General features: G+C 48.0%; 3 protein-coding genes across 4 annotated transcripts in view; 2 read left to right on the top strand and 1 right to left on the bottom strand.

Moving 5' to 3' along the window:
- Window positions 1-52: 52 nt before the first annotated feature.
- On the top strand, window positions 53-12,829 carry LOC131592694 (trichohyalin-like). The gene is made up of 12 exons (XM_058864378.1): window positions 53-98; window positions 169-227; window positions 749-1,070; window positions 2,055-2,146; window positions 2,329-2,506; window positions 3,651-3,879; window positions 4,444-5,012; window positions 5,909-6,050; window positions 7,187-7,431; window positions 8,990-9,156; window positions 9,590-9,833; window positions 10,635-12,829. The coding sequence occupies exons 3-12, from the start codon at window positions 999-1,001 to the stop codon at window positions 10,857-10,859; spliced, it is 2,163 nt and encodes a 720-aa protein (XP_058720361.1). The 5' UTR covers window positions 53-98; window positions 169-227; window positions 749-998; the 3' UTR covers window positions 10,860-12,829.
- Window positions 12,830-12,943: 114 nt separating this feature from the next.
- On the bottom strand, window positions 12,944-21,637 carry LOC131573681 (uncharacterized aarF domain-containing protein kinase 2-like). The gene is made up of 8 exons (XM_058827870.1): window positions 20,675-21,637; window positions 19,857-20,003; window positions 18,212-18,340; window positions 17,452-17,547; window positions 15,449-15,676; window positions 14,442-14,570; window positions 14,278-14,331; window positions 12,944-13,725 (listed from the first exon to the last, which is right to left on the bottom strand). The coding sequence occupies exons 1-8, from the start codon at window positions 21,602-21,604 to the stop codon at window positions 13,582-13,584; spliced, it is 1,857 nt and encodes a 618-aa protein (XP_058683853.1). The 5' UTR covers window positions 21,605-21,637; the 3' UTR covers window positions 12,944-13,581.
- A 1,272-nt stretch (window positions 21,638-22,909) lies between these two features.
- LOC131592780 (DENN domain-containing protein 2A-like) overlaps window positions 22,910-25,508 on the top strand; it is a 71,310-nt gene continuing 68,711 nt past the window's right edge. The window contains exon 1 of one of the 2 annotated variants that reach the window (XM_058864527.1): window positions 22,910-23,147. The gene's annotated coding sequence lies outside the window, so the exon portion shown is untranslated. The remainder of the gene's footprint in view (window positions 23,148-25,508) is intronic. The other variant, XM_058864530.1, reaches the window with a different exon arrangement.

Here is a 25,508-nt window from a genome sequence, read left to right as displayed (position 1 = left end):
CGGGAAACGGAGACAGCCCCGGCACCGAGGTATCCCGGGAAAGGGAGGCAGCCCCGGCACCGAGGTATCCCGGGAAACGGAGACAGCCCGGCACCGAGGTATCCCGGGAAACGGAGACAGCCCCGGCACCGAGGTATCCCGGGAAACGGAGACAGCCCCGGCACCGAGGTATCCCGGGAAAGGGAGGGAGCCCGCGGCGCGGGGACAGCTCGGCTCGGGGCACGGAGGTATCCCGGGGCACGGAGACAGCACGCACTGCCCCCTCGCTCCCCACAGCGCCCGGGAGCGCTGGGGAGGCACCAAGGGCGGGTTCTCCGTGAGTTCCCCCAAAAGTTGGCGTCGCCCACGGGGTGCGCAGAGCGGGGCGACCTCCTCAGCCAAGCCGCTCCTCTTTGGAGGGACGGGGGGAGAGGACGGCTTCAGCTGCTGGTGTTTAAGGAAGGGGCGAAAGGAGCAGCGCGTCCCTCTGTCCAAGCCTGGGCGGCCCGGCAGTCCAGCCCGAGCAGTCCGGTTGTGGAGCAAAGGGGCCGGGATGCGGGCCTCGCCCTGGGGTCGGGATAAGGGTCTCGCCCTGGGGGCCGGGGTGTCGTGAAGGAAGCAGCTGGTGCGGAGCCCGTTCCCGCTCTCTGGGCCGGTTGCCAGAGCGGGAAGGCAGGGGCGACACCTCGGCATAGAAATCCCCAGCACAGAATTCCCACCTGAGCATCTAAGAGAGTTTTGTTCTTTCTCTTTTTCCCTCTCCCACAAGTGTTCCAGCGGTGCGCCTGTTTTGCCTGCTCGGCAGTGTTCCTGGAGCTGCAGCCTGGTTTCAGTCCCGACACTTTGAGGATGATATAAAACCCGTTCTGCCGGTGGGTGGATCTGTTCACCAATATGTGCCAGAGCAAGGGTCAGAGGAATTCTGCCAACTTCTTGTCGAAAACCAGTTGCATGCAGTAGTGCACCTGGTATGCCTTCTGGGACATTGAGGTGATCACAGAAGAAGCAAGCAAAAAATAATGGAGAAAATAGCCAGACTATCAGGAGAGTCCTTTCAAGGAATCCAGCACTCCCCTGCTCCTCCTGACAAGGTATGATGCCAATATAAGATTAATCCACACTGGTAGTTCCTCCTGAATCTTTATCAGATAACACTCTACAAAGAAGAGTTTCCGTGAGCCTCCTGAAGGTATTTTAAATAAGTAATAATATCTTTTTCATCTGTTAACACCCCAAACACCTGATATCCTCAGCTAAAACAGCAGTGGATAGCCCTGTAGTTAGGGGATTTTAATTTCCCTGCTCCTCTGAGCCTTATAGCATCCCTAATGCATTTTCAGCAGCAGTTTACAGGGAATTGCAGCAAACTTTTCAACCACTGTTTTTACTTTCCATGTGCAACGTACTGCAACCTTGCAGTGTGCTCTATACCAAATTTGTTTTTCCATAAAAGCTGAATGCTTTGATACAAACTTCATAGTTTTATTGCCAGTTCTGCTTTCCAACTGCCTTATATTTTGTTTTTCTGCCTTTTTTCAGTCCTTGGTATCCTGTTCCCTGTGCCCTTGTTTCCCATCTTGCTCTTGGCCAGATGTCTCCACTGCTGGCTTTGACCTGCAGAGGCAACTTTGTCACCCTAGACTGAAGCCCCCCTTTTTCACTCTTCCTTGACCTCAGGTCCTTTCATTGACCTTTCAGCTTTGCATGCCAGGGGAGCTTGGGGGCTGTGTAAACAGCAGCAGCAGCAATGCACATGTGGTCACTGTCTGCCCACCCCTGCTACACACCTAGCAGCTGAATAGAAACCAGGTGCAAGAGGGGGTTTATCATTTAGTTCTTAGAGGGTTTTTTTTAATATTCCTTCTTTCCAAACTTGATTTCTCAAAATCAAAACCATCTGTGATGAATTTACAGATAAAAAGCATAGTACCACAAGATATGGTGGAAGAATTATGAAGAGAAGTAATAAAGTGAAAGTAAATCTAAACTTTGTAGCCAATATTTCTGTTTAAGAATTTACGTGTTCAAAAAATCATGCTCATTTTCTGTTTCCATCTCCTCCTTCCCCCTTCCAGGCAAGCTCCACATCCATCTCACATGTCCAGTGCTGCCACACAGCTAATAAAGATTCCTGTAGCTCTCTGCTGCCAGGATGCCCAATAACACAGTAAGCTCATAATCTGTAGGTGGGTCACTGGAAAAGCAGAGAACAAAGAGCTGGGGAATGAAGACAGCTATTGCAGGGTGGGGGTTTCATTCCACATTGATTTAGTTTGTTTGCACTGCAGTAAGTTGCAGAGTATCTGTTGCCAAGCTTTTCATTACTTCTTGTATTTTTGTTTTCCACAGCTGTCCTGTTTGTTCATGGAGCCCAGGTCCCTTTGGCATGCCCATGATACTCTCTGCCAAAAGGAATTTCATTGGTTTGTCCTCAGAGGCTTCCCGTCTCCTGAGGGGAGCTCGTGTGTTGGCAAGGAGAGAAACTGATGGCTATTACTACCTGGGCCACATTGTCCAGGAGGTGAAGGTGACTATTTATTGGGAACTTGGCTGTAAGAATATGTATAGTTTTTTCTCTGTTCTTCCCATACCTCACCACTCCCAAGTCCTTGCTGTGGGGTGGCCCTCCAGTGGCTGTTGCCTCCCCACACTCTCATTTCATCTGTTACCTGGTGCTGTCTGGCTGTTTGCTGTGAGGAGCCCTGCAAGTAAGAACAGCCTGGAGATCAATCCGTTTTTGTAGTTACAATGAGTTTTTATTCAGAGACGGACAAAACAGGTCTCTTATACCTATTGTCTACTTTTGCCCAGCCTAGCAGCAGAGTTGGTTAGTAAAGCAACAGCTAGTAATCCAAAATATTTGTCTCCAGGGTCCACTTCCTCTTTACCAAGCTGAGACCTTTCCTCACTCTTTTCCATCTGTGTTTCTGGGAATTGCAAGATGCTTTTGGATGCCAGATGGAAAATCCTCCCTGCAGGTTTTCTTTTAAAGTCCAGTTCATTTTGCGTTTTGCAGGTTAGTTAAATAAATTTTGGTGCTAGTATGGGTGAGGATGTCTGTAAGCTTCAGTGTGGGGTAGGAGAGATTGGGGTAGAACAGATTGGGACAGCTATAGGCACGAGTGACATCAGCTGGAGTAGGAGCTTACAGTATTATTTGTGCAAGTGCACTCAAAGATCTGCAGAGAAGGCTGAGATTCTGGCAGTAGATCTTGCCCTCACTCACTGCTAAAGGTTTCAATTAAAGCATTTAAATTTGTGAGAATTGTGACTTTTTACTGCTTTTTTACCCTTCTGATTGCTGAAGGATTGTTTGTTATCCTTCTGATTGTAGTGAGTTGCGTCATACACAGTTTATTTTTGCTGCTCTCTTTCTGGTGGGAGGTTTTCCTGGTAGAGTTCTCCCTTAGCCTGCTAACTGTGTTTTTACTAAAATCTAAGTCCAAAGTGAAAGGAAGAAAAAATCTGTCAGCCCTTTAAGCCCCAGCTTTTTATTTACTTTTAAAGTGGTATGGACACAGTACAGTGAAACCCTGGTAGAAGAGGAAAGCTGCATTCCCAGATCACATTCCACTTCCTGGGGTTTCTGCTACTTCCCTCTTAGCACTTAAGCTTGGCTGTTAATTGGACCTTGCAAATTGCCTTGCAAACCACATGTTTTACTCTTGCAGGGCTCCCGGGAAGGCTTTTTAATTGAGTTTGACCAAAGTCATGCTCTGAAGGGCAAGGTCCAGCATGGGCAGCAGGAAACGCCTGTTTATGACATTCTCCACTACGAAGACGCCCGGCGACAGCCTCTTGCTCCAGGGGACAGGGTCTTGGCACCATGGGAGGCTCCAGCCAAACGTTTTGGCCCTGGCACTGTGCTCAGGGTTGTGGAGAACACAAAGGCACCTTTAGGTACTGGGTGTTTTGGTTTTCTTAGCAGCACTGGGCTTGCCATGGGTGCTGGTCACTGTGTAGGGAAAAGAACAGGCTCCAGCACAGAGAATTCACTTGCTGCTGCTTGGGTTCTCATCTTTGTGTTTTTATTGTTGGTACTAAGCCCTTTTTTCAGGGTCAGAATTAATGCAGTTCATGGGATTTGCCTTTGCTTTATCCTGTGGGTGAAAACTTGCTAAAAAACTGAGGGGCTGGGGGTGGCATCCTCCCAGCATAAGGCAAAAAACATTATTTACCCTCCTGAGGGTCAACTGATTATCTGTAAGTCTACTTTCCAGCTATTTCAGGGTAAAATCCCACCTGTGACAAGTGAGATTTTTTTATACTTGCTGTCTCCTCACAGGAAATTCAGAAGAAAAGCAAATTTTAAACCTGTAAGAATAAAACCATGGAATTTGTTACAGAATTGTCTGAAACACAAGTCAATACTTTTACCTCCTGCTTTCTAGGAGATAAATCACACAGCTTGACATGCTGCTAATACTTTACTTGTTTGGGTTTTCTTCCCCCCAACATGCACAGCACACAATGAAAGGGGAGTGCTTGTGAATTTCTGGAATGGGCAGACTAAGGAGGTGTCTTCTGTCCAAGCTCTGCGGATTCCCCTGCCCCTAAGCGAACGCATCATCCTGGAGCTGCAGATGCCTTTAGCAGCCAGGCAGATGGTGGTAGATTCAAGCTTGGATTACCCATACCTTGTGGCACCAGGATACAGAGCCTCAGGGCACCACAGACAGGGTCACCTGGACCTGGATTGCTGCCCAGGGGCTCTGTGTTCCACACATCCCTGTGCAAAGTGCAGCTGGGGGTGTACCTCGCTTCCTCAGTGCTGCCTTGGAGCCTGGGATCCCACACGGCCTGCAGAGGGCAAAGTGCAGCAGGAAAATGCCTTCATCCCACGGGCAAGCTTGGCTGAAGAAAACCTCAGCAAGAAAATAGAACAGGAACTGTCTGAATTGAGGATTGCATCTTCAGAAAGTGTTTCCAGAGAGGAAGAGAAAAAGGAAGAGAAGAGATTGCAGATGGAAAACATTCCAAAAGATGTTAGGCGTTGTTTGGAAGAGGACCATGAGGTTATAGAAACTGAGAAGGTATAAAGTGCTTCACCCTGGCTCTTCTGTTAATATATGGCCTGTTTTTGTATAAAATATCTGCTTTGTTACTTCAAGTTTACTACCCTTGGTAGTAAGCAATTATTAGTGGTTTAAGGCCTGGTCCTTATGCCTGCCTGCTAAAGAATGGAGAGACTCTACACTGTCTTCCTTTGACTGGGGTAAGAGCTATGATGCCATTGTCCCTGGCTAGAGCAGGCTTCTAGAACCTCTTCCATGGATGCAGAATATGAGAAGTGTTGCATAGCCCAGTCCCTCTACATTCTGCTTCTGTGTGAAGGAGGTAAAGGCAAAAAAAAGAAAAAGCGTCTGAAGACTTGACACTGGATCAGGATTACAGTAGGGATTGTTCCATACCAAGGCAGTCTCTTGATTGATTCTTTTAACATACTTCTTCACCCTGTTAGAGGTGTCCCCTCTCCCTCTTCAAGAGACTTATGTAGTGCTCAGCAGCTGATTTGGTGCTTGTGAGCAGGGCACTGGGTGAGGATCAGTAAGGAGGAGGTTCACATGCACCAGCTGCTGCCACGCTTACTTCTATTGCTCTGCAAGGATTAGAATCCAAATTCTGGCACGTGCCAGAAGCAGGGCTCTATTTCAGCCAGAGCTCCTCTGGCCTGATCTCTTTTGTACCAGCTTGGACCCTTCAGGCAAAAGTACTTTAAGTCACTTGGAAACATAAGGAAACTCAGGAAGTGATCAGAAATTACCTATGAGTTATTTCTTTAGTAAAGAACTCCCACAGAATTTGTTTTTTTTCATTCTCTCTTAAGCTTCAGTTGCAACTTAAGGTCTTTATGCTGTAAATTCATTAAATAAACCTATTTTTTTCCTTATCAGGTCTGGATTATGATTGCATTTCTTGTTATTTGTAGGGCCCTCAGAGGGAGATGGCTCATGCTGTGGTTGATGCTGCTGTCAACACAGACAGCTGGTTAATGGAGACAGATCACAAAGAAGAAGCAGAGAGCAGACAGCAGGATGCTGAAACTGAAGCTAATTTTGAACATGAGCATGGTATTGGAACTGTAACTCTTTTACCCAAACATAAGACTTAGCACATAATATCAGTGCAGGATGGCATCATGTATAAGATCTGGCACCAAAATTCTTGGTGCTTCCCAAGAAAATACCATAATGCCATCTTTATATATAGGTATTAATGGTGCTGTGGCTTGAGAAGTTACTCATCTTCTCTCAAGGTAAAAGAATTTTCAGGTGGAAGTTGAGATTTTTTTGGCTTTTTCAGCTCAGCTACTGCAGTAGCAGCTTTTGGGGTCTTTTTGGGGTCTAAATATGGAACTCAGTATAAATTAAAATTTCCTTACTTTAAAAATTAATATGTAACATTAACTGTGACTGTGTATAGCAACAAGATTTCACCAGGATTGTTCTGCAGAGAAATCCTCTTATCTGTGCTGAAAATTACTGCTTTATAATGTCACTGAGTAGAATTTTGTTCCCTGAAGGGCCAAAAGAGGCTGGATCATGATTTTGATCAATTTGTTGCTCTTCTCAGCTTTGTGACAATTCCAGGCATTCTAAGAGAGGATTCTGAAAGCATAGAGCTTTCTCTGTAACTGCTTTGTGACACTGCTGGAAGAGGGAGAATGAAAAGTCGAACAGGAGTGCAGATTTCCTCTCAGCTGGTGTTCCAGCATCATTCCATGCCACTCAGGTCTGTCCTGTCCTTAGCAGAAAGGTGTGAGCAAACTCTGCTCATGTTCTCAGTTACTCAAAAGCTGTGTTAGCAAGGTTGTGCCCATGCTCATGTCTCCTGTCTCTCAGCAGGATGTAGACATCAGGCTTTGCCCTGTCAAAAGATTCATCATTTTTACTCATCTCAGAGCAGCTCATGCCTGTCTGTGAGATACCATGTAAACAATCCTTTAGCCTGAGTAGCTGTAAGAAGGGTCAGGCAAAACTCAGTTTCCCAGGCAAAACTCTTGCCTAAATGCAATGACAAACTTGTTTCTGAAAAGCTGGAGCCTCTTTTGTGGAGACTAAAAACTGTCCCACTTCCTCAGAGGAAAATGTTATAAAATCCATGCTTGAATATATTTCATATGAGCAGACATTTTGTTCTTTTAATTTTCTTTCTTTTTATAAGTTTCCTATATTCTCATATGTCCTTGCCCTAATTTATTTGAAAGGCCTTTTTGAGTCCAGAGTGGCAGAAGCTCCAATCCAGCATTCCCAGGGGAGCCCTTCCCTGGGAAGCAGTGCTCTGCTTCCCTTCAGGCGCCAGAGCTTCTTTGCCCAAGTGAATCAATCGCTGGAGAAAGACAGCCTGACCATCAGATCAGCCCTTCGTGTGCAGAGACCACACTGTGCCACCAACCTGCTGGCTGGGAGATCCACACATCCCCTAAATCTTCTAAAAGACAAAAGCATCATGGTGAGTATTTGGTTCAAATCAGGTTTAGTTCTTAGGACGAGGAGATTTGTTTATGTCATGTGAGAATGTTCTCTCCTTTGATCTTTCACAAAGGTTTTTGCAGCAACAAAAATGATGCCTGTGTAGAATAATGGTTATGCATAACCACTTGGGAACCCACATTGTGCAGGACAGGGCACTTGTGGTATTTTTGCTCAGTACTTTTGATAAAATGTTTTTGTATGTTAGATCTAATATCTTTTAAATAAGCTTCTCAGCCAGCTGTACTAGATAGCAAAATAAATACTCCTCTTTTACAGATACTGAAAGCAAAAAAGAGAAAGTTTAGGCAGTCGTCTGATGCCCACAGCAGAGTTCATGTTAGGGCAGGAGTGGAACTAGAAGTCTCCTCATCCTTAAGCTGGTACTTTACCTGTTGGAAAACATCATTTGTTCACATCCCACCTATAAAACATTTCTGATTCTTTCTTTGATCTCTCCTTGTGTGTGTCAGTAAACACAAACACTCACAAGGTACCTTTTTCTTTTTTTTAAGAATAGCAATACACTGAAGAACAGAGCTGTTTACAGCCCCTGGGAAGCCATACAGATCAATGTGTTAAGAGAAACCAGTCAAAATGCTATGTAAGACTGGCAGGAACACTATTTGGAAGTCCTGTGATGTTTTCCAGCTTGTGGTATTTGAGTTGTCCCCAGGAAAGCACTGTAAGGATACATTCTGTTTGGAGAGGAGCAGCTGACAGCAGGAGCAAGCTAACTGCACCTGGAATAGGAGGAAGAAGGATGCATTTGACAGAGGAAAATACTTTGGGGGAACTCTGTTCCAGCCCCTAGCAGCTCTAGAAATGTAAACTGAAATAGGTGTCTAAAGGTTTGGTGGTGTTTACTTGCACTTCCTTCATAAAGGGCACTGTAAGGAGTACAAAAATAAATACTTCATATGACTGTGAACAGAGGCCTTGAGGTGCTCCTTCATCTCTGTACACAGCACACTGCATTTAAAAACACAAATCAGCAACACCACAGCATTGAAATGAAGCTACTACTGAAGAAAACACAAAGACTGCTTGAGCATAGGTAGAAGCCTCAGACAGCAAGAGGTGAAAAGTTGAAACACCTGCAGAGAACTCCAGGAATGTTCTGGGTTTGGCCAGAGGGTGGCAGGTATTTCTCTTGCTAATAAAATCTAGTAAGGAATATATATGTTTTGTTGTTAGAACCTGGGTTTTCCATCCAGTCCAGAGGCTGACCCAAAGACTGGGGATTTTCAAGCATTGGCTCAACACTGGAACAGCACAGCCTACTGACCTATGGAGAACTCTTTAGACTGGATTTTCAGGCACCTCTTTGTTGATTAAGCCTAATGTTTTCTACAGTTTTAGCATCATCCTCTGTTTTAATGGATGGGAATCAACATTGCAGTATTTGTGAGCCTTTGTAGCTTCTAGGCCCCAGGAGTGACATTAAAACTGGGCTGTTCTGGTTTTGTGTGTTTACAGTTTGCATTAGAAAAATATACTGTTGGGAATAAGGGTTCAGCTTGCTTTTTTCCTCTTAGAATAAATCAATCCTTAGTGGTGCATCTCAGCAGAGGTGGAAAGAGCTGGACTTCAACAGAGCCAAGATTGAGCACAAAAGGTGGCAAGAGGAACAGAGGCAGCTGAAGAGGGAGCAGCAGCAAGAGGCAGATGGCACCCGACGCCAGCTGCGCCGGGACAGCCAGAGGTGATGCTGGGAACTGACTGCTTTTTGTGCTAAATGTTGGAAGGTTGGTAACATCTGCTCCCTGCTGCTCTCCTTCAGTCCCTGCACATCCCATATTGTGCTTTTTGCTGGACACTGCAGAGAGGTCACAGTGCTTCCTTACTGGTAATAAAATTGGTGCTTGAGGTGTGAGGCAGTAGGTACATTATCTCCAAGGGCAAGTTCTTTCAGTCCTGTTCTCAGACCAGAAGTGCTGACATCAGGCACCAGCCCATTTGGGGCTTTTGCTACCTCTGTTCTGGACACAGGCTTAATCCTCATAACCGAACAAAGAGTCCTGGACTATTAACTGAACACGGATTGCCAAAATATCTGCTTTGTGTCTCATGCACTGTCTCTCCTTTTTATTGCTCTTTCTTTATGGGAAATTTGAGAAATTTTGTTTTGGAAACAGGCAACAATTGCGTCAGAGAACATTGCAAGTGCTGGAGAAACAGCTGGAGCACAAAGAGAGAGCTTTGCAGCACATGGCACTGCTCCAGGCTGCTGGGGCTGAGAGGAGCAGGAAGGAATCCTTCTTTCAAGAGGAGGAGGAGAGGAAGGCAAGGCAGAGGCTTCAGTTCTTAAAGACACAGCATTTGAAGAGAGAGGAGTTGCAGGCAGAAAGCAACAAAAGGAGCTGTGAGAAAGAGAGGCTGGTAAGGGCAATTTCAGAAGTTATTTTCTTCTTCTGCCATGTTTCCAGCAGTGTCAGTATCTGGAGTATTTGTATACTTCACCTGTTTTACATCCAATATAACTATATCATTTAGAGATAAAAAAGGGTAACATTTTTTTGGCATGTGTGTAAAGATGAAAGGTAGAAAGTAAAATTCCTTATCTCTGCCATAAAATAAGTCTTTCTGCATGAAAGGAATGAAATTCCTTAGATTATATCCATTTCTGACTTCTCCTAGTGAGAATCCTAGTACTGTAGGATGGTTTGGATTGTATTCATGTAGTCCTGACCCCGCCTGCCATGGGCAGGGACACCATCCACTAGACCAGGCTGCTCAGAACCCCCTGTCGAACCTGCCAGGGATGGAGCATGCACAGCTTCTCTGGGCAACCTGTGCTAGTGCCTCTCCATCCTCACAGGAAAGAATGTCTTCCTAATCCCTAACCTAAACCTACTCTTTTTCATTCATTCATAAAGCCATTCTCCCTATCACTCCATGCCCTTGTAAAAGGTCCCTCTCCAGCTCCTGTAGCCCCTTTAGGCGACAGAAGGAGCTCTAAGGTCTCCCCAGAGCCTTCTCCAGGCTGAACAACCCCAGTTCTCTCAGCCTGGCTCCATAGCAGAGGTGCTCCAGTCCTCTGAGCATCTTTGTGATCCTCCTCTGGACTCCAGCAGGTCATCTCCTTCTAATGCTGAGGGCCCCAGAGCTGGACAGAGATGAAAAGTGAGGATGAAATTTGGCATGAGGGCTGACTGTACAGTTTTGAATGTCTTTATGTAGGAGTTCCTGAGGAGCAGAATGCAGTCCCGGCAGGAAGCGCTAGAACAAAAATCCCAGGAGCAGGACAAACAGCAAAACCAGCACCAGGCTGCCAAAGTGAGAGTGTTTCAGAGGAAAGAGAGTTCTCATCTGAAGATGGAAAAAGAAGGCAAAAAACTCCATGCTCTCCAGCAGTACCTCAGGGAACAGAACCTTCTGCTGCTCCGGGCATCCCTGCTCGCGTAAGGAAGCTGCACAGTGGGTCAGGAGCAGGGCCTGGAGCAGTTCACAGGCCTGCTGTGTCTTGTCAGCTGTGAGTCAGTGTGCCAGAGCAGAGTTGTGACAGGTGGCAGTAGGATTCCTGGAGACGTGTTTCATCTCCCTTTCACTGCAGCCAGAGTGCGCTTCCGCTGCTCTGTCCTTTTCCTGCCTTTCTTCCTGGGGTCACTGGCCTCCCGCTCCCCCGAGAGGGAGCAGCAGGGCACATCTAGAGGCCCTTTGCTCCATCAGAAAGGAGGGGTTTTCCAGTGCATTGCACTATGGTGAGTGGAGTACCAAAGGAGAAGAGGAGGAGGAGATTAAGCTTGTCACATCCTGAAGTGCTCCCTCACATCATCCAAGGTACAAAATTCCCTGTGGCACAGCCACAGGGAATGCACTGATCGCCTCTGGGTAACCAGAAATTTCAGATGGGTTTTTAGGAAAGGAGAATGGACATGGCACAATTTATCTACTGAAACAGAGCTATGTGGAAATATCTTTATTTTACACAGAATTATGCTAAAATGAATACAATATGTGTGATACCGTGTTTCAAATAATGCCTAGAACCAAACTAGATATAAAATTTAGATCTGGCCTGACATTCTGTGTACACTTAGAAACATGATACACATTTTCTGGAACATTATAAAAATTTATGCCTCTTACTAAAATACAGCACCAGTTATAATGGCAGCGTCTTAAAAAAAAAAAAAAGAAAAAGAAAAAAGTAAAATTGAGAAAACTTAAGGGGAGCTCCTTTGAAATCCTGCCAAATCTTCTGAATGGCCAGCAGTTTCCTAGCAGTAAGTGTCAGACTGCATTCCTCCACGGATAATGGAGAGGCTATGCCTTCAGCTTTTCCCTAAAAAGACAAAGTTAAGTCTCTCATCCAGATGTTTACAAACTACTCTGAGGCCTTAACAGCTAAAATGGGTATTTTTAAACTTTAGGATCCATAATGTGCATGAGCCATCCTCAGATTTTTGCTTTAAAAAAAAAAAAAAAAAAAAGAGGGAATAGGATAGATAAACTTAAATAGAAGGTGAAGGCTTTCACTAACAAAATGTCAAAGTTAAGGTCTGAAAAAAAATATAACTTGCATCAGATCATGGAAACTACATGTGAGGCAAGTTTTACATTTTAGCCATGAAATCCCATCATTTGGAACAGTTTCCACTCTGTTGAGTGTCTGGAAAAGTTGGCTGGAATTTGCTCAGCAAGAACATGGATGATTGTGCCCCAGGCCTGGCACACACCCTGCTGACAGGGAACATGGGTGCTGCTGGCACATGGAGATTTTCTTTAGGGCTGTGTTTGGGGGGTGCTCGCTTCTCCTCTTGTTGGAGTTCTCTTTTACATAAAATCATGTGCTAGTTAGGACAAATCTCTGCCTGCTTATGACTCTAACTAGACTTAAAGAAAAAAGCCTAAAACTTACAAGGTGTAAAACTCTACTCCTTTTATCCTTTTGTACTTGGAAATGGAATATGCAGTGATTAAAGGGAAGTACATGAGATGTACTGAGCTGAATCTAAACTTATTTTTCAGACTTCATTTATGTGCTACTAATCATTACTTTATAAACACCATAAAACAGCAGATTGTCTGCTTATGTGCTTTCTCTTCATTGCTTAACCACCTGAGAACAGACCACTGCAGAGACCCTGCTCTACTGCTATTTCACACAGGGTACATCTGGGAATACATTCAGTACCACACTATTTCCAATCATTCATGGACTGTATTTCTCACTATTAAAATGCAGCCATAAAAACATTTTAATACTGCTATTAAAGTAACTGACTGTAAATGCCACGTGTAATCCAGCTCTTCTCCTGGCTTTATTTAATTTTAAGCATTCACAATGTGGTTTTGATCCATCAGGAAAATGCTTGGACTCTGGTTTGAAACCTGCTGGGAAAAAAACCTTAAGTATCTGCATATCAGTTAAGGTTTTGAGTAGAGTGAAACCAGGGGAGCACCAGGGAGGGTAGTAGAGAAAATCATAGAGAGCAGAAAAAAAACCTCTTGAAGTTTCAGAAACAGAAAAATTAAGACCAGGACAAATATTCACAGAAGTTGCTTTTTATTATGGAATTAGGTTTTCTGCCTAGGTAAATATTTTATTATGCTGTTTATAATCCAAACTCCTACTATAATGTACTAGAGTACAGGAGTCTGAAAAAAAATTGAAATAGTCTGCTTTTGTCATCCAAAAGGACAGACTGCTACATGCAGGATGTTAGGATACTTCTACAATAAAAGTAGAAGTTAAAAGTACAAAAGACAAACAGTTTTACTGGCTTTTTTCAGCCTGAATGTGTTGCTTAGGTGATGCTAGAACATCATTTCTCATACCACAGTGACAGGTAAATCAGTAAATTAAATATTTAACCTGATGTATTTTAAAACAGACTTGATCAATAAACATATTTTTAAGAGGTTTTTAAAAACTACATCAGCTCTTAGAACTGTGCAATGAGGGGGAAATGTCCAATTGTGCAAATTTTTCCTGCTTTCTGGGACAGACCTTCTGATCTTCCCATGCCTTGGCTGAAATGACTGAAGGCAGCGTTAGTGGAGAGCAGCCACTACGCACCACATCCCTGGGGCACACGTGACTTCTCACCTTCAGCTTCTCTCTGTGTCAGCTCACAGGCAGCACAGGTAACCCCCACAGGGGGAGGGCAGCAGCCACTGGAGTCTATTTGAGGGCAGAAGCTGCAGTTTTGATGAGCAGTGGCTTAGCTGCCTCCAGGATGTCCAGTTCAGGGTCCAGTGAACGTCCCAATCCTTCCAGGACCATGATGGCAAAGATGATGGAAGCAAAATTGCTCTCCAGCTTCACCTAGAACCACAACAGACTGAATGGTTCAGTGGACATTATTCTGTACACCTTAAACCAAAGTACCAGCTCTGCCTAAGGTGAGTGGGAAGGGAAGAAGCTGGGGAGAGCATTTGCACACCTGAGGCAATAAGGCAGCTTCCACCAGTTGGACTGTGCAGCCCTGTGGCTGACAGCCCTGGTTCAAACCACCCCTAGGTTCAAACCACCATAGGTCTTTTGATTTCCAAAGTTGTTTGCAACTGTGGAAACTGTCCCCCAAATAATCAGTTTTAAGGAGGCATCTATAGTCTAAGGGACTATAAAAAAGGCAGGAAAAACTTTGTGTTACAAAAATACTCTTTTAGTAAACAATATCAACCATTAAATGGCAGAGTGTGTATAAGACCTGAGAAACAGCACGCCTGCAACACTTGGATGCATTCCTGCGGTTCCTCTCCTAGCAGTTTGTTTCAGAAGTCAGTCCCCATCCTTGTTAGCCCCTCATGTTCCCAGCAGTTCTCCCTCTCCAGATGAACTTCCAGCTATTAAAGGCAGACAGGGACAGGACCTCACCTTATGGGTCATCAATAGTTTGAAGACACTTGAGAGGAGATTTCCCACCTGAAGCTGGAATACACAAGGAGAATTTAACAGCTGATCAAAAACTTTTGTTGGAGTTTTCAGTGCCAAGTTGCACTGAATTGCAGGGAAGTGAGACAGTGACATGGTGCACTTGCCTTTCCCAAGGCAATGGTGTTGCCCCGGACCTTGGTCACAAGTTCTGCCATCTCAGCCTTGAAGCGCTCGATGTCCTGGCACTGATTGGCACGGGCGTGGTGGAGGATCAGCTCTGCCACCCTCTCCCCCTGAGAAACAAGTTGAACAGCACAATCAGAACCTGATCACCGGGGACTTGCAATCAGATGCTTGCAGTTACTACTTTTGGTTGCTGAGAAGTGCCCCTGGCAGCACAGAATGGGCCTGGATACAGGGTTTAGCATGGATTCTTTGGCATGCTTTGGCAGACCAAGACAAAATGTGTCCCTCTTTGAGGTGTGTCAGTGAGCCCTTCACCCTGCAGCTCTGAGAGACAGCAACAGGCAACTAGGCTTAAGTAGCATAAGCACAATGCTTGTTCTCAGAATGAACAGGAGACACCAGCACTGGGTTCTCTAGTCCATCTAACAGTGAGTTTCAAGGAAGGAGGAGGATAATGTAGTTGCCCTGATATGGAGGAACCTAGCAGAGGTCAGACCCCTCCACACACACACACACCTGTTTTCTTTCCTCTCCTCTACAGATGCTGACAACAGCAACAAGGAGGAAGGCATATAGGCCTTCCAGCAGCAAGGCTGGGGAGGGGAACATGTGTGGCAGATGTAAACCCATTCTCTCTTCTTCTCTAGCAAAACCTTGCAGATTCTAACTTGGCAGTCAGAATTTAATTTAAGTTAGTTAAGTTAGTAATAGCATTAACAGCAGTAGCACTCCTAACCAGGAAGGGGCAGCCAGTGCTTCACATTTAGCCCCTTCTAGTTCCTGGGGCCCTGAAATTGCTGCACTCTGGCAGCCTCCTTGCTGCAGCTGAGCAGCTTCTCCCTGTGTTTGGGGATAAGACGCTAGCAAGGCTTCTTGTCCCTCTTACCATTTTAAGGGGAAATGGGAAACTCTCCCTTTGGCCATCCACAGCCATCTCCCTTCCCCAGCCTCAGCTTGCCAGCCCCATGCCAGGGAGGGGCCTCACCTGTCCCTGGACCACAGCAGTGAACACGGCGCGGAAGTTCTGCATGTCGGCGCTCTGCAGCTCCGCCACGATCCCTGCATCCAGCAGCACCAGGCGCAGCTGCCGCAGGGGCGGCCGCGCTTCCAGCGCCAGGGACTCACACAGACCCGCCTGCTCTGGCCGGGCCGCGCCTTGAACCAGGATGTTCCCGGGGTGCAGGTCGGCGTGGACAAAGTTGTCAACAAAGATCTGGAGGACAGGTAAGTGTGAGAGCAGCTCGTTCCAAGCAAACCTGGTCACACCAAAGCCCCCAGGCAAACGGCTCAGGGTTGTCTGTGGCCTGTTCTCTTCCATTACCCATGATGGGGCACCACCACTCTTGGCAGCACCACAGCAGGTGGCTTCTGCTGGAGACCAGCTCTGGTACTCACTGGTACTCAGAGCTGTGTGAAGGAATCCAGTGTTTCCTAGAGGTCAGGTAGGACAGCCAGGAGCCCCAGCAGGGAATGGCAGTGCCCCTTGGCAATCAGCCCTAAATTGAGGCACACTGGTGGGCCTTAGCAAAGAGCAAAGCAGTAAGAATAGGCCGTCTGCCATTCAGTGGCAAAGGTTATAGTGAATGGTTAAGTTTGTCTAGTGCAGGACACCAACCCACATTGCAAGTGTATTGAAAAGTAAGGAAAACAAGAGAAGAGGAAATAAATCTGTGTAGCTCTTCTCTGACTCTGTTAGCAGTTTTCACCAGAAAGGACTGGCAAAAGGACAAGAACAAAACAGTAATTCCCACCCCACCACGACCCTCCTGGTGACCTGGGCAGGCCGTCCTGCCCCAATGAGATTATCTTTGCAGTTCATGGATTTCTCCTATGCATTTGTTCAACTGCCATGTAAATAATTAGAGCTGTGTGAAAAAATATGGTGTTGCCTGGAAAGAATGACTTCTGCTAATTTTATGTCCTCCTTATTGAGAAACCCTACACAATAGACCCATATTCATTCTTGTGCACTCATGACTACATAATCTCTGTCATAAGCTACTCATCTTTCTGCTTTCCACAGTTAAGAGTCCAAATTATTTCACCATTCTGGTATGGAAGCCATTCCACTTGAGTAATCATCCTATCTGCCTTCTTCTGCACCTCTTCTAGTTCTACTACAGCCCTTGAAATGGAGAGTCCTGGACAGCAAGGGACTAGAGCTGCAGAGTACTCAAAAAAGAGGTATCTGTTTTACTTACAGACATAATGTTGTTTCTTCACTCTTTAATTTTTTTCTACTCCTACATTTTGAAACCAATCTTGGCATAAAACTATTCTGGTTCCAGCACTGCTTTTCTGAGAGGTAAAAGCTATTTCAGAGCCTGTCATACTACCTGGAACCAGAACTGGAGTTTCACTATTGCCCTAGCACAATGCTGCAGTTAGCAGGAGCATTTCATCTGACACACACTGCCCACACACTCAGTACTGTCAGGAGCTTTTGCAACTCTTCTCTGCTGGCTCTTGTGGCTCCTCACAAGACACTTGTACCACCTCCTCAACACTCCTTTCCAGATTATTTGGGATTATTTCAGCTACAGAACAAGTAGATAGCCAGAAACTGAATCTGGCCAGGTTTGTTTGTCTTTACTCCAGATTTAGTTCTCCCTAACAAAAAGGCAGTTTTAGAGGAGTAGATAAATGAAGAAACCAGTTTTCCCTTAATCACATCCACAATCCCTGCAGAGCACGTGACATTTGCTAATAATGTTGCACTTTAAGGTATTTGGGCAATATGTGAATATTCATTGAATGGATGAGTGGGTGTCCTAAGCAAAGGCTGACCGAGGTGCACAGGCCAGTCCTGCTGTGTGCAGGCAGATGGCCCCTCTGCAGTGGCACAGCCCTGTGTCAGAGCCTAAACGGGGGTGTCCAGCCCAGGCTTTACCCACACAGGGTACAGGTAGGAAGCATACTGTCTTGTTATCCAAACAATAGCTTCTGCAGGAAAAAAACCTTCACTTGCAGCCCCAGCCAAGTGCCTACCATCTTCAGTAGCATGTCCATGCCCATCTTGGCCAGTCTCTGCCGCAGCTCCGTGTCAATCTCCACGTGCAGGTAGCGTGAAATGGGCTCACTCTCCTGAAACAGAGACAGAGCTGAGTCAAACACCTGCTGCATCCCACCTTCAAACACACCTTTACCTGGGTGCCACAAGTTGGGGGAAGGTGATGATAATAGCCTAGAAAGGACTTGCCTTTGGGCAAGGAAAGAGGCTGTACCTAGTGTGATGGAGAACGTGAGAGAACCAAGGGTTTGTTCCTTGGAAAGACAGATGGTATTCCAGGGACAGAAACACCCTTGCCATGGTCACATGCAGGAAAACTAAGCCTGAGAGTAGCTTTGGTCTGTGACTCGAACATCCACAAGGGAAGTGAATCAAGGATCAGAAAGTGTCAGATTGCTGAGCTCCTTTCTTTGACCCACCACAGAGGAGAGGTTAAGTGTGGTGGTTTGCAAAGCACAGGCAAGCACATGGTGGCTGGACACACTGCTGGTCTGCTTGGTTTCAGTCCAAGTGTTCACTTCTATATGCAGTTGTCTGCTATCTGTCTTCAGGGATGCACTGACTGCAAACAAAAAGAGTGGAAGAGACTCTAAGGAAGGACATCAATCTCCTTAAGCAAATAAGAAAAATGCATCCTTCTGCCTCTGATCCTTCCCTCTCAAAAAGAAACATCTCCTTGACATATTCTCCTTGGGGCCTTCTCACGCTACCATCGCACCCAGACCCTGCAATTCTTACCTCAAATGTTTCCACTAGAACATCTGCCGTTACCAAGGGCCAAAGCGGGGTTGGAAACTTCACAAAATCGACATCTAGGAAATTTTGTCGGAAGCGCTCCAGATTTCTGGCTTCGTAGCGTAAGTCAATCTCAAGGGAGAAAGAAAAGCAGGCTGGAAATTAGATTCAACTAGGATTAGATCTTCAGGATCCTGTGTGAGTTGCAATACTCAATACCAACACAACCATTCAGAAAGCCAGAACAGAAACAAAGTAAGAGTGGTGCTTTTTGCACGCTCATAGCTGCCCTGATGGAAGAGGAGCAGACTGGGTAATGGATGGTCCACAGCCAAACACCTTTGAAATACGGGTGCCTTACTAGAGGCACAGTGTCTCAAAATAAACCAGGACCTTGCTAAATTCAAAAATACAACAAGATCCTAAACTGAATCTATCCTGAACCAAAGCCTGCTGTCCAAACGCAAGGCAGGCAGACAAGATAGAAGAACTGCAGCCCCAGCCTCACTTGATGGATAGGCAGCCACATTAGAAAGAAATTTAATGTAACACATACAAAATAATCCATTATGCCAAGTCCAGGCCCTGGTTCCTCAGTGAGCCAGTGTCTTGACAAGGGCATCTCTCCTACTGTCTGCTACTGCTCAAGGAGGCAGGATAACCTTGCCCCACCTCCCTTGTCTGGCATTGGGGAATACTTCCTGTTCATTCAAAGGGAAAAAGCTACAATGAGGCTATCAGATGTTCTCCTAACCCTCAATCTTCTGCACATCCACCCAAGCTCTGCTAAACTGGTACAAATGGCCTCAAGTCACATCTGACCACGGTCAACAGTTCCCAGCATGGATTTCCTGTGTAGAGGTTTTGCAATTGCAGAAAATAATTAAGGTTTTCAAAAGCTTGTTACAGACTCCAGACACTGCAATCTAGATACAAAAATGAAATTAGCAGATAATGGCTCATTTTATAGAAACATAAGCCTAATTAAGCCTGCAGTGAGATCTTTGTCACTTTGATAGTAGCAATATTTCAGGACTGTGTCTTTAGAAGACATCAGTAAATCAGGATGCTTTCAGATCTGTTTGCAAAATTTTACTGACACTGTGAGTCTGATGATAATACAAAGTAGAATGTGTTATTAACTTCTGTGAAAACATTATTTATGCCTGTATCTATCTATCTCAGTGCTAAAAAACATGATTAGTGAGTACAGACTGCAAACATACATGTAAAACTATAGAAAAAAACCCACATGCCTGAGCACTTGCTTGGAGAAATTCCTTTCTAAGGAGTCTCACCAGCGTTCACTTTTCACAATGCTGCAAAAAGGACTGTGACTATGACTAGCTAGCCATTCAGGCTGTCCACCAGAAAACACATTCAAAGTCTAAACATCATTTTCAAAGTTTAAAAAATAATTTTAGATCTAATAAAGATGTTTTTTCATTGCTTTGCTACTTTGTGAGCATATAAGCTTTCCTACAGTAATGTTATGTGATTTGATTAGACTAAAGAACAGAAGTAAAGAACAAGCCAGCCTTCATCTGACCATGTAAAATGCAGTGGTGTGAACAGAGCTAGAGCCAGCCAGCAGCAAGACAAAGAGCAGTTTTGTTTCAGTAGCTGGGGACCATGGCCTGGTGCATACCTGCTGCATCATAAGCTTCTCAAACTCCTCCACAATCTCTGTCAGACTGAGCCACTTGAACCCAGGGAGAAGTCCAATGATGCGGCTGCCCATCTTCATGAGAAACAGATCCATCTGGACTTGGTGGACCAGCCCAGGGTGCAATACCTGCACAGGAATGAGCAGTGGCAACATCAATCCCCCAGACTCTCAACTTCCATCAGCTCAAGTGATACATTTCAAATATACAGAACCCAGCTTTATTAGAATGGGAGGCCACCACTTTCCTTGACTAGTCCTCAGTAGAACTCACATTTTGCCATTGATTAGGTTATAGAGAAATATTATATCATTGTCAAATTCAGTGTATCTGTGCTGGAGACTACAGTCTCGCCCAAAGACATTCTTCACCACTTTCAGTCTCACCCTGTCCCTGATTAGTATTTGAAGCTAATCAAATATAAGGTTTCTTTAAATAAACTTTGCTGGAACACACCTATGTGTTTCAGATTTCTTCATGTGAGCAGAGAAGGAGGTTTGCTGTCTGGAAGGTGCAATCAACATTAATACTGATTCTTTTAGTGTAAATTGGGCCCTTGGAGGCATTCTTAGTACCCACGTGCCCCATCGAATCTTGAGCTCTCCTGTCTGGGAAGAGCTGGGGCCACCGCAAGTGTAGATTGTGGCTGGCTGGAACAAAAGAACACCCAGAGAGACAGCATCCCTTCTTGCTCTACCTGGGCCTAGCCAGCTGCTCCTCTCCACGGGAGTTAGAATGTGACGAACCTTATCCAGCACGCTCCACTTCCACACATCTACCATTCAGGCACATGACTTACTTTAATGGCTACAGGCACGAGGTGTCTGGCTGATGACGGATTTGCGCTCAGCAGCGGCTTGGCCCCCTGCTCCATAAGGGACATCCTACTCACGGGACTTCCCTGGGAGCAGTCTGCAGAACTCAGTTCCTCCCTGCTCCTCTCATCCCGTATCTCCTTGCTCTTCCTCCTTCTCAGCCACCCGAGGAGGCCTCTAAAGCCTGACACTTCCCACGCTTCAAAGGCGGACCTGAACTCCGAGCGTGGCTCCAGCTCCTTGGCCCTGGAGCCGGCAATGGCAGCGAGGTCGGCATAGGCTTTATACACCTGGGCAACGCAGCCCGAGCCGACCGGCTCCCGGCTCGGGAACGTGAGGACGCCCATCCACTCCTCACCGAAGGCCTTCCTCAAGAGCTCGTCGGTGTGGCCCCACGGGTGCGGGCTCACCTCGACGTGCAGCTTGGAAAACTCATCACAGAAGGCCTCGGAGAAGAGGTCCCTGCGGGTGCTGGCCCACTGGCCCAGCTTGACACACGTGGGGCCGGCGGCCTCGGCCGCCCTGCGCAGCAGCCGCAGCCACCGCGCTGCCACGCCGGGCCACAGCCGGCTCAGCGGGTAGAGCAGCAGCAGCGGCCCGAAGCGCAGCAGGAGCCCGCAGGCGCGGACACCCAGCCGCAGCACCAGCGCCAAGCGCCGCAGCAGCCCCCGGGGCGGCCGCTCCGCGCCGCGCACCGCCGCCCACGCCGGGCCGCGCTGTCCCGGCCTCTCCTTCCAGCCGGTCCCGGCGGGCACGGCCGCGGGCACGGCCAAGGCCAGGGCGCCCCAGCGCCCGGCGAGCGGCCCGGAGCGCCCCGCGCCCGCCCGCCCGGGCAACGTCGGCCGGATCCTGGCCGCGGCGGCGCGCGCGAGCAGCGGGAGCGGGAGCAGCCGCGCGGCGCCGCCTGCCACCATCGCGCGCGCTCCCGCCACCACCGCGCGCGCACCCGCCGCCCGCCCCGCCGGGGGCAGGGGGCGGGAGGGGGCCACGCCCAGCCAATCGGCGCTCCGGAGTGCGGAGAAGCCCCGCCCCTTAAAGGGCCAGCAGCGAGAGCCTGGCGGGAGCTTGCGCGCGGGCACGCGGGTGGCACCCGAGCGCCGCGAGGGGGGCGCGTGCCCGAGCTATCCCCTCAGCACCGGGAGCGTCCCCTCGGGACCGGGCTGTAGTGGACGGGGACCTTCACACCTCCATCTGTTTTGAACCGTAGAAACACTGAATATCCTGAGCTGGAAGGGACCCGTCGGGATCATGGCGTCCAGCTCCCGGCCCCGCACAGGACACCCCAAGGGTCACCCCACGGGCCTGAGAGCGTTGTCCAAACGCTTATCGAGCTCTGTCAGGCTTGGTGCTGTGACCACTGTCCTGGGGAGCCTGAACCACTGCCTGACCACGTCCCGGGTGAAGAACCTTTCCCTAATACCCAGTGTTAGATTAGGGGATGGAAGCCCCTTTGCAGGTTTGAGGCATTCCTGGCCAGGTGCTCTCCCGCCATGAGCCTGTGACCCGATCAGCCTCGGGAAGCCGTGCCAGTGACAGCTACTGGACAGTGACAGCAAGTCAGGACTTTCTATGTTTCCCCGGAAATCTTTCAGTCCGCAGCCAGATTTTCACTCAGCTGCGCTTTGCCCTGCGGGGCTCGACACCGGCAGCCCCCGCCGCCTCCCTCGGGCACCCCGCTTCCCCCGGGCGGGCAGCACAGGACACTCCATGCCCGGAGCGAGGGGCGGGCGCGGCCGCCTCGGCGGCGGGGCGGGACGGGACGGGGCGGGACGGGACGGGACGGGGCGGTGCTCCCGCCGGAGGGCGGCCGGGGCCGGGGCCGGGGCCGGTGGCGGCGGGGGCGGGCGGGGAGCCCCCAGCCGCGGGTCCGCAGCCGCCAGCCCGGCGCCGGGCGCCGCCGCCGTCATGCCGGGCCACGGCCCCCTTGCTCCGCTGCCGCCGCCGAGGAAGGTAGGGAGGCGCCGAGGGGACGCTAAGGCGGGAGAGCGGGCAGAGATGCCGCTCCAAAAAAAAAAAAGCCTCTTAATTCCCTCTTCCCTTCCGCCCCCCAGCTGGCTTTTCTTCATCCCCGGCTGCAGAGAGGGAAAGCGGGGGCCGGCAGCCGAATCTCCCCGCGCTCCCGGGCGCCGCCGCTTTCCCGCCGGGACGGGGAGGCTGCTGCTCTCGCCGGGCGCCGGAGGGCCGGGCCCGCTGCTGGAGCGGGGCTCGGCCGGGGGGAGAGGGGCGAGCCAACCTGGGGAGCTGCTGAAAAGTCGACCCTGAAAAGAGTCGAGAAAGAGTGCTGAAAGAGTCGGGAGCGGCGGGGCGGAGGAGCAGCGGCAGCCCCGCCACCCAGCACGGGGCCCCTGAGTGAACTCAACCCTGCCTCGGTCTCTAGCACAAAACAGAGAAGGACACGCTAAACACATTCTTTGGAGGAAGCCCGGGCCCTGCTGGAGCAAACAGCCTGAGTTCTCGGTTCGGCAAAACCCTGAATCCCCCGGTGATATTAGCCCTGCACTTCTCTCTCTCCCTCTCCCTCTCTGCTTTCCTCTTACTTTGCCTTCGGCTGAAGGAGCTCCTGCAGTTGTGTGCAGCCTGTGGCTTATCAGGGTGGCACGTCTCCCTCCGGGTGGGGATCGGTGGGAGTGTTCACCTGTCCTGGGGAGAAAAACGCTTTCTTGCCTTGCCGCTCTCGTACCCAGGGATGATGAGCGCTAATGGGTTAGGGATGGAGTTGTCGGAGGGGAATGTTGTTTGAGAAGGGAACAAGGAAGAAGTTACAGCTGACTGCTGCCGTGATCCCAAGGTGTCAAATGCAAACTGGGAGGTAAAACCATGTCAGTTGTATTTGGGACACTTTCAGAGGTTTTGGCTTTTTGAGTGTCCAGCGAGCATGTCTCTTGATGCTTGGTGCAGGAAAAATGATGGTCATGGGGAACTGAGGCTTTCTTTTTTGCTTGGGTCTGCACTGGAGCCTCCTCACAAGAGCAGTGACTAAGTGCTAAACATGGGCCCTTAATTCTGCTCTTTACAAGAACACCTCTTTTTTCCAAGACAGATCAGCAAGTTGTTCCTGACCCTGAGTTATTCCCAGCCACCTTTTTTCTTGCCATTTAAGTAGCTGTTTAAGTTTGTTGCTTTTGGAGAAGAGCATCTCCAGCCTGGAACTCAGCTGGGAGGATAAAGCTGGGATGACCGGAGGGATTTCCATGTGGCTTTTATTTGCTACTGTGAGGGGAGCTGCTGGTGTTGGTGGTGGATTAAAAAGCTGTTTTCTGTGTTGGTTGCCACCTTACTGACCGCTGGTTCTTGGTGTGCGGTAGTGAGGTCCAGTAATGTGTACTGGCTCTATTTTCTGCACCACCAAAAAGGGAGTTGTTATTGCATCCTGGCAGAGGAAAAGAATGCATTTCCTCCACCCTTGTATTCTGAATTGTTGTCATTGGGGTAGTGTTCGTGGGGTTTGGTGCATGTCAGGTTTGAGGGGTTTTGTTTGGTTGTTGTTTGGGTTTTTAAAATAATCCAGGCAGTGTTTCAGCCTCTGAAAATGAGTAACTACTATGTTGGGTCGGGCTTGGAAGCAACTGAAAACGCTAAGTATGGAAATGAGAGGAAAGCCACAGGATTTCCCAGGGTAATAAGGCGCCTTTTTGAGAAAACGGAAGAGAAAGCACTGAAAACGAAGGGCGCTGGAGTGGCTGGGGATGTAAAAAGCAGAGTAAAGATTTATGGCTCTGCTGGGACCACTCTCTGCCGCGTGGGTGAGAAGGTTGTGCACTGAAGCCTGGCACATCCATGTCCTAGCAGTCCACGCAGAAGATCCTCCCTGTTCATCAGCTCAGATCCCAAGTGCAGTGCTCCTTGTAGAACACAAGTGCATGTGGAGTGTCCCAAAGCTCTGCTTTCGGTACTTCCCCCAACTCGCTGCCTTGGGAAAGCTTTTAGGACATTTTGTCTGCAAAGACAACCCTCTGTGTGTGTGCTCTCTGTTCTTGAGAAACAAGAAGAGCATTTAGATCCTTTGTCAGACACTTACAATAGGCTTATCTTTCTCCCATGCTTGGTGTATTTACATGTTAGAAATGTTCGTTTTGACAAGGAGATAATAAATAAAGACCACGTAAGCTGTGTTTTTCAGAGATGATCTTAATCCAGGAGTAGCTTTTTCAATGAGTTGTTCTTAATATCAGCCATAACAACTAATTCATACAGAAAGGACTTAAAATCTCTATTTTGCTGGGTGCTCTAGGAGCACAGAAGCAAGCTCAGTCATTCCCCAGGTTTAAGAAATGTATTGATTAAATCATCACACAACAGTCTTTTAAAGATGGAGAGGTGCTGGGCATTTCAGAAGTGTCTGATAAGTGCTGTGTCCTTTTGGATCCCCTGAATGCATCATTCAAAGCAGCTGGTTCTCCCTTCCTTTTGTAACACCTGACATTTATTTCCTGGCTGGAACTGTGTGGAAGCTGCTCCTTCCTAAGTGGAGGCCAGACCAAGGGGAGAAAAGGCAGTGTAGTGCACCATTAAGCCCAAGAGAGTGGAGAAGAACCTCTCTTAAACTCTTGTTGAAGCTGGTTAATTGTGATGATCTAAGGCCTTCAGAGCTGGGGCGTAAGCTCTTTCGGGAAGCATTTTTTAGCGGAAGGATTTAAGTACTAGTGGCTGATATGTCTGTTGGCAGGATCCCAAGAGCTGGCTGGAAGAGGCCTCTACTATGAAAGAAATGCTGAAATAGGACTTTTAATGCACTTGCATAGCAGTTCCTTACAGGCTGAGAAGACTCTCCAGAGGGAAGGAGGGATGGGATGGAGCTGGAAAGAAATTTCTTGTTTC

Source organism: Poecile atricapillus, chromosome Z (genome assembly GCF_030490865.1).
Source record: "Poecile atricapillus isolate bPoeAtr1 chromosome Z, bPoeAtr1.hap1, whole genome shotgun sequence".
NCBI classification, from domain to species: Eukaryota; Metazoa; Chordata; class Aves; order Passeriformes; family Paridae; genus Poecile; species Poecile atricapillus.
Note: the sequence above shows the minus strand (reverse complement) of the source record. Positions and strands in the feature narration are given on the sequence as shown.

Excerpts from the sequence above, each read along its gene's own strand:
- LOC131592694 (XM_058864378.1), top strand. The coding sequence starts at position 999 with ATGGAGAAAATAGCCAGACTATCAGGAGAGTCCTTTCAAGGAATCCAG. Across the intron at positions 5,013-5,908 it reads AGGTTATAGAAACTGAGAAG|GGCCCTCAGAGGGAGATGGC; the intron begins GTATAAAGTGCT and ends TGTTATTTGTAG. Across the intron at positions 6,051-7,186 it reads TAATTTTGAACATGAGCATG|GCCTTTTTGAGTCCAGAGTG; the intron begins GTATTGGAACTG and ends TTTATTTGAAAG.
- LOC131573681 (XM_058827870.1), bottom strand. The coding sequence starts at position 21,604 with ATGGTGGCAGGCGGCGCCGCGCGGCTGCTCCCGCTCCCGCTGCTCGCG. Across the intron at positions 18,341-19,856 it reads AGAAGCTTATGATGCAGCAG|ATTGACTTACGCTACGAAGC; the intron begins GTATGCACCAGG and ends TTCTCCCTTGAG. Across the intron at positions 14,332-14,441 it reads ACACCATTGCCTTGGGAAAG|CTTCAGGTGGGAAATCTCCT; the intron begins GCAAGTGCACCA and ends TGTGTATTCCAG.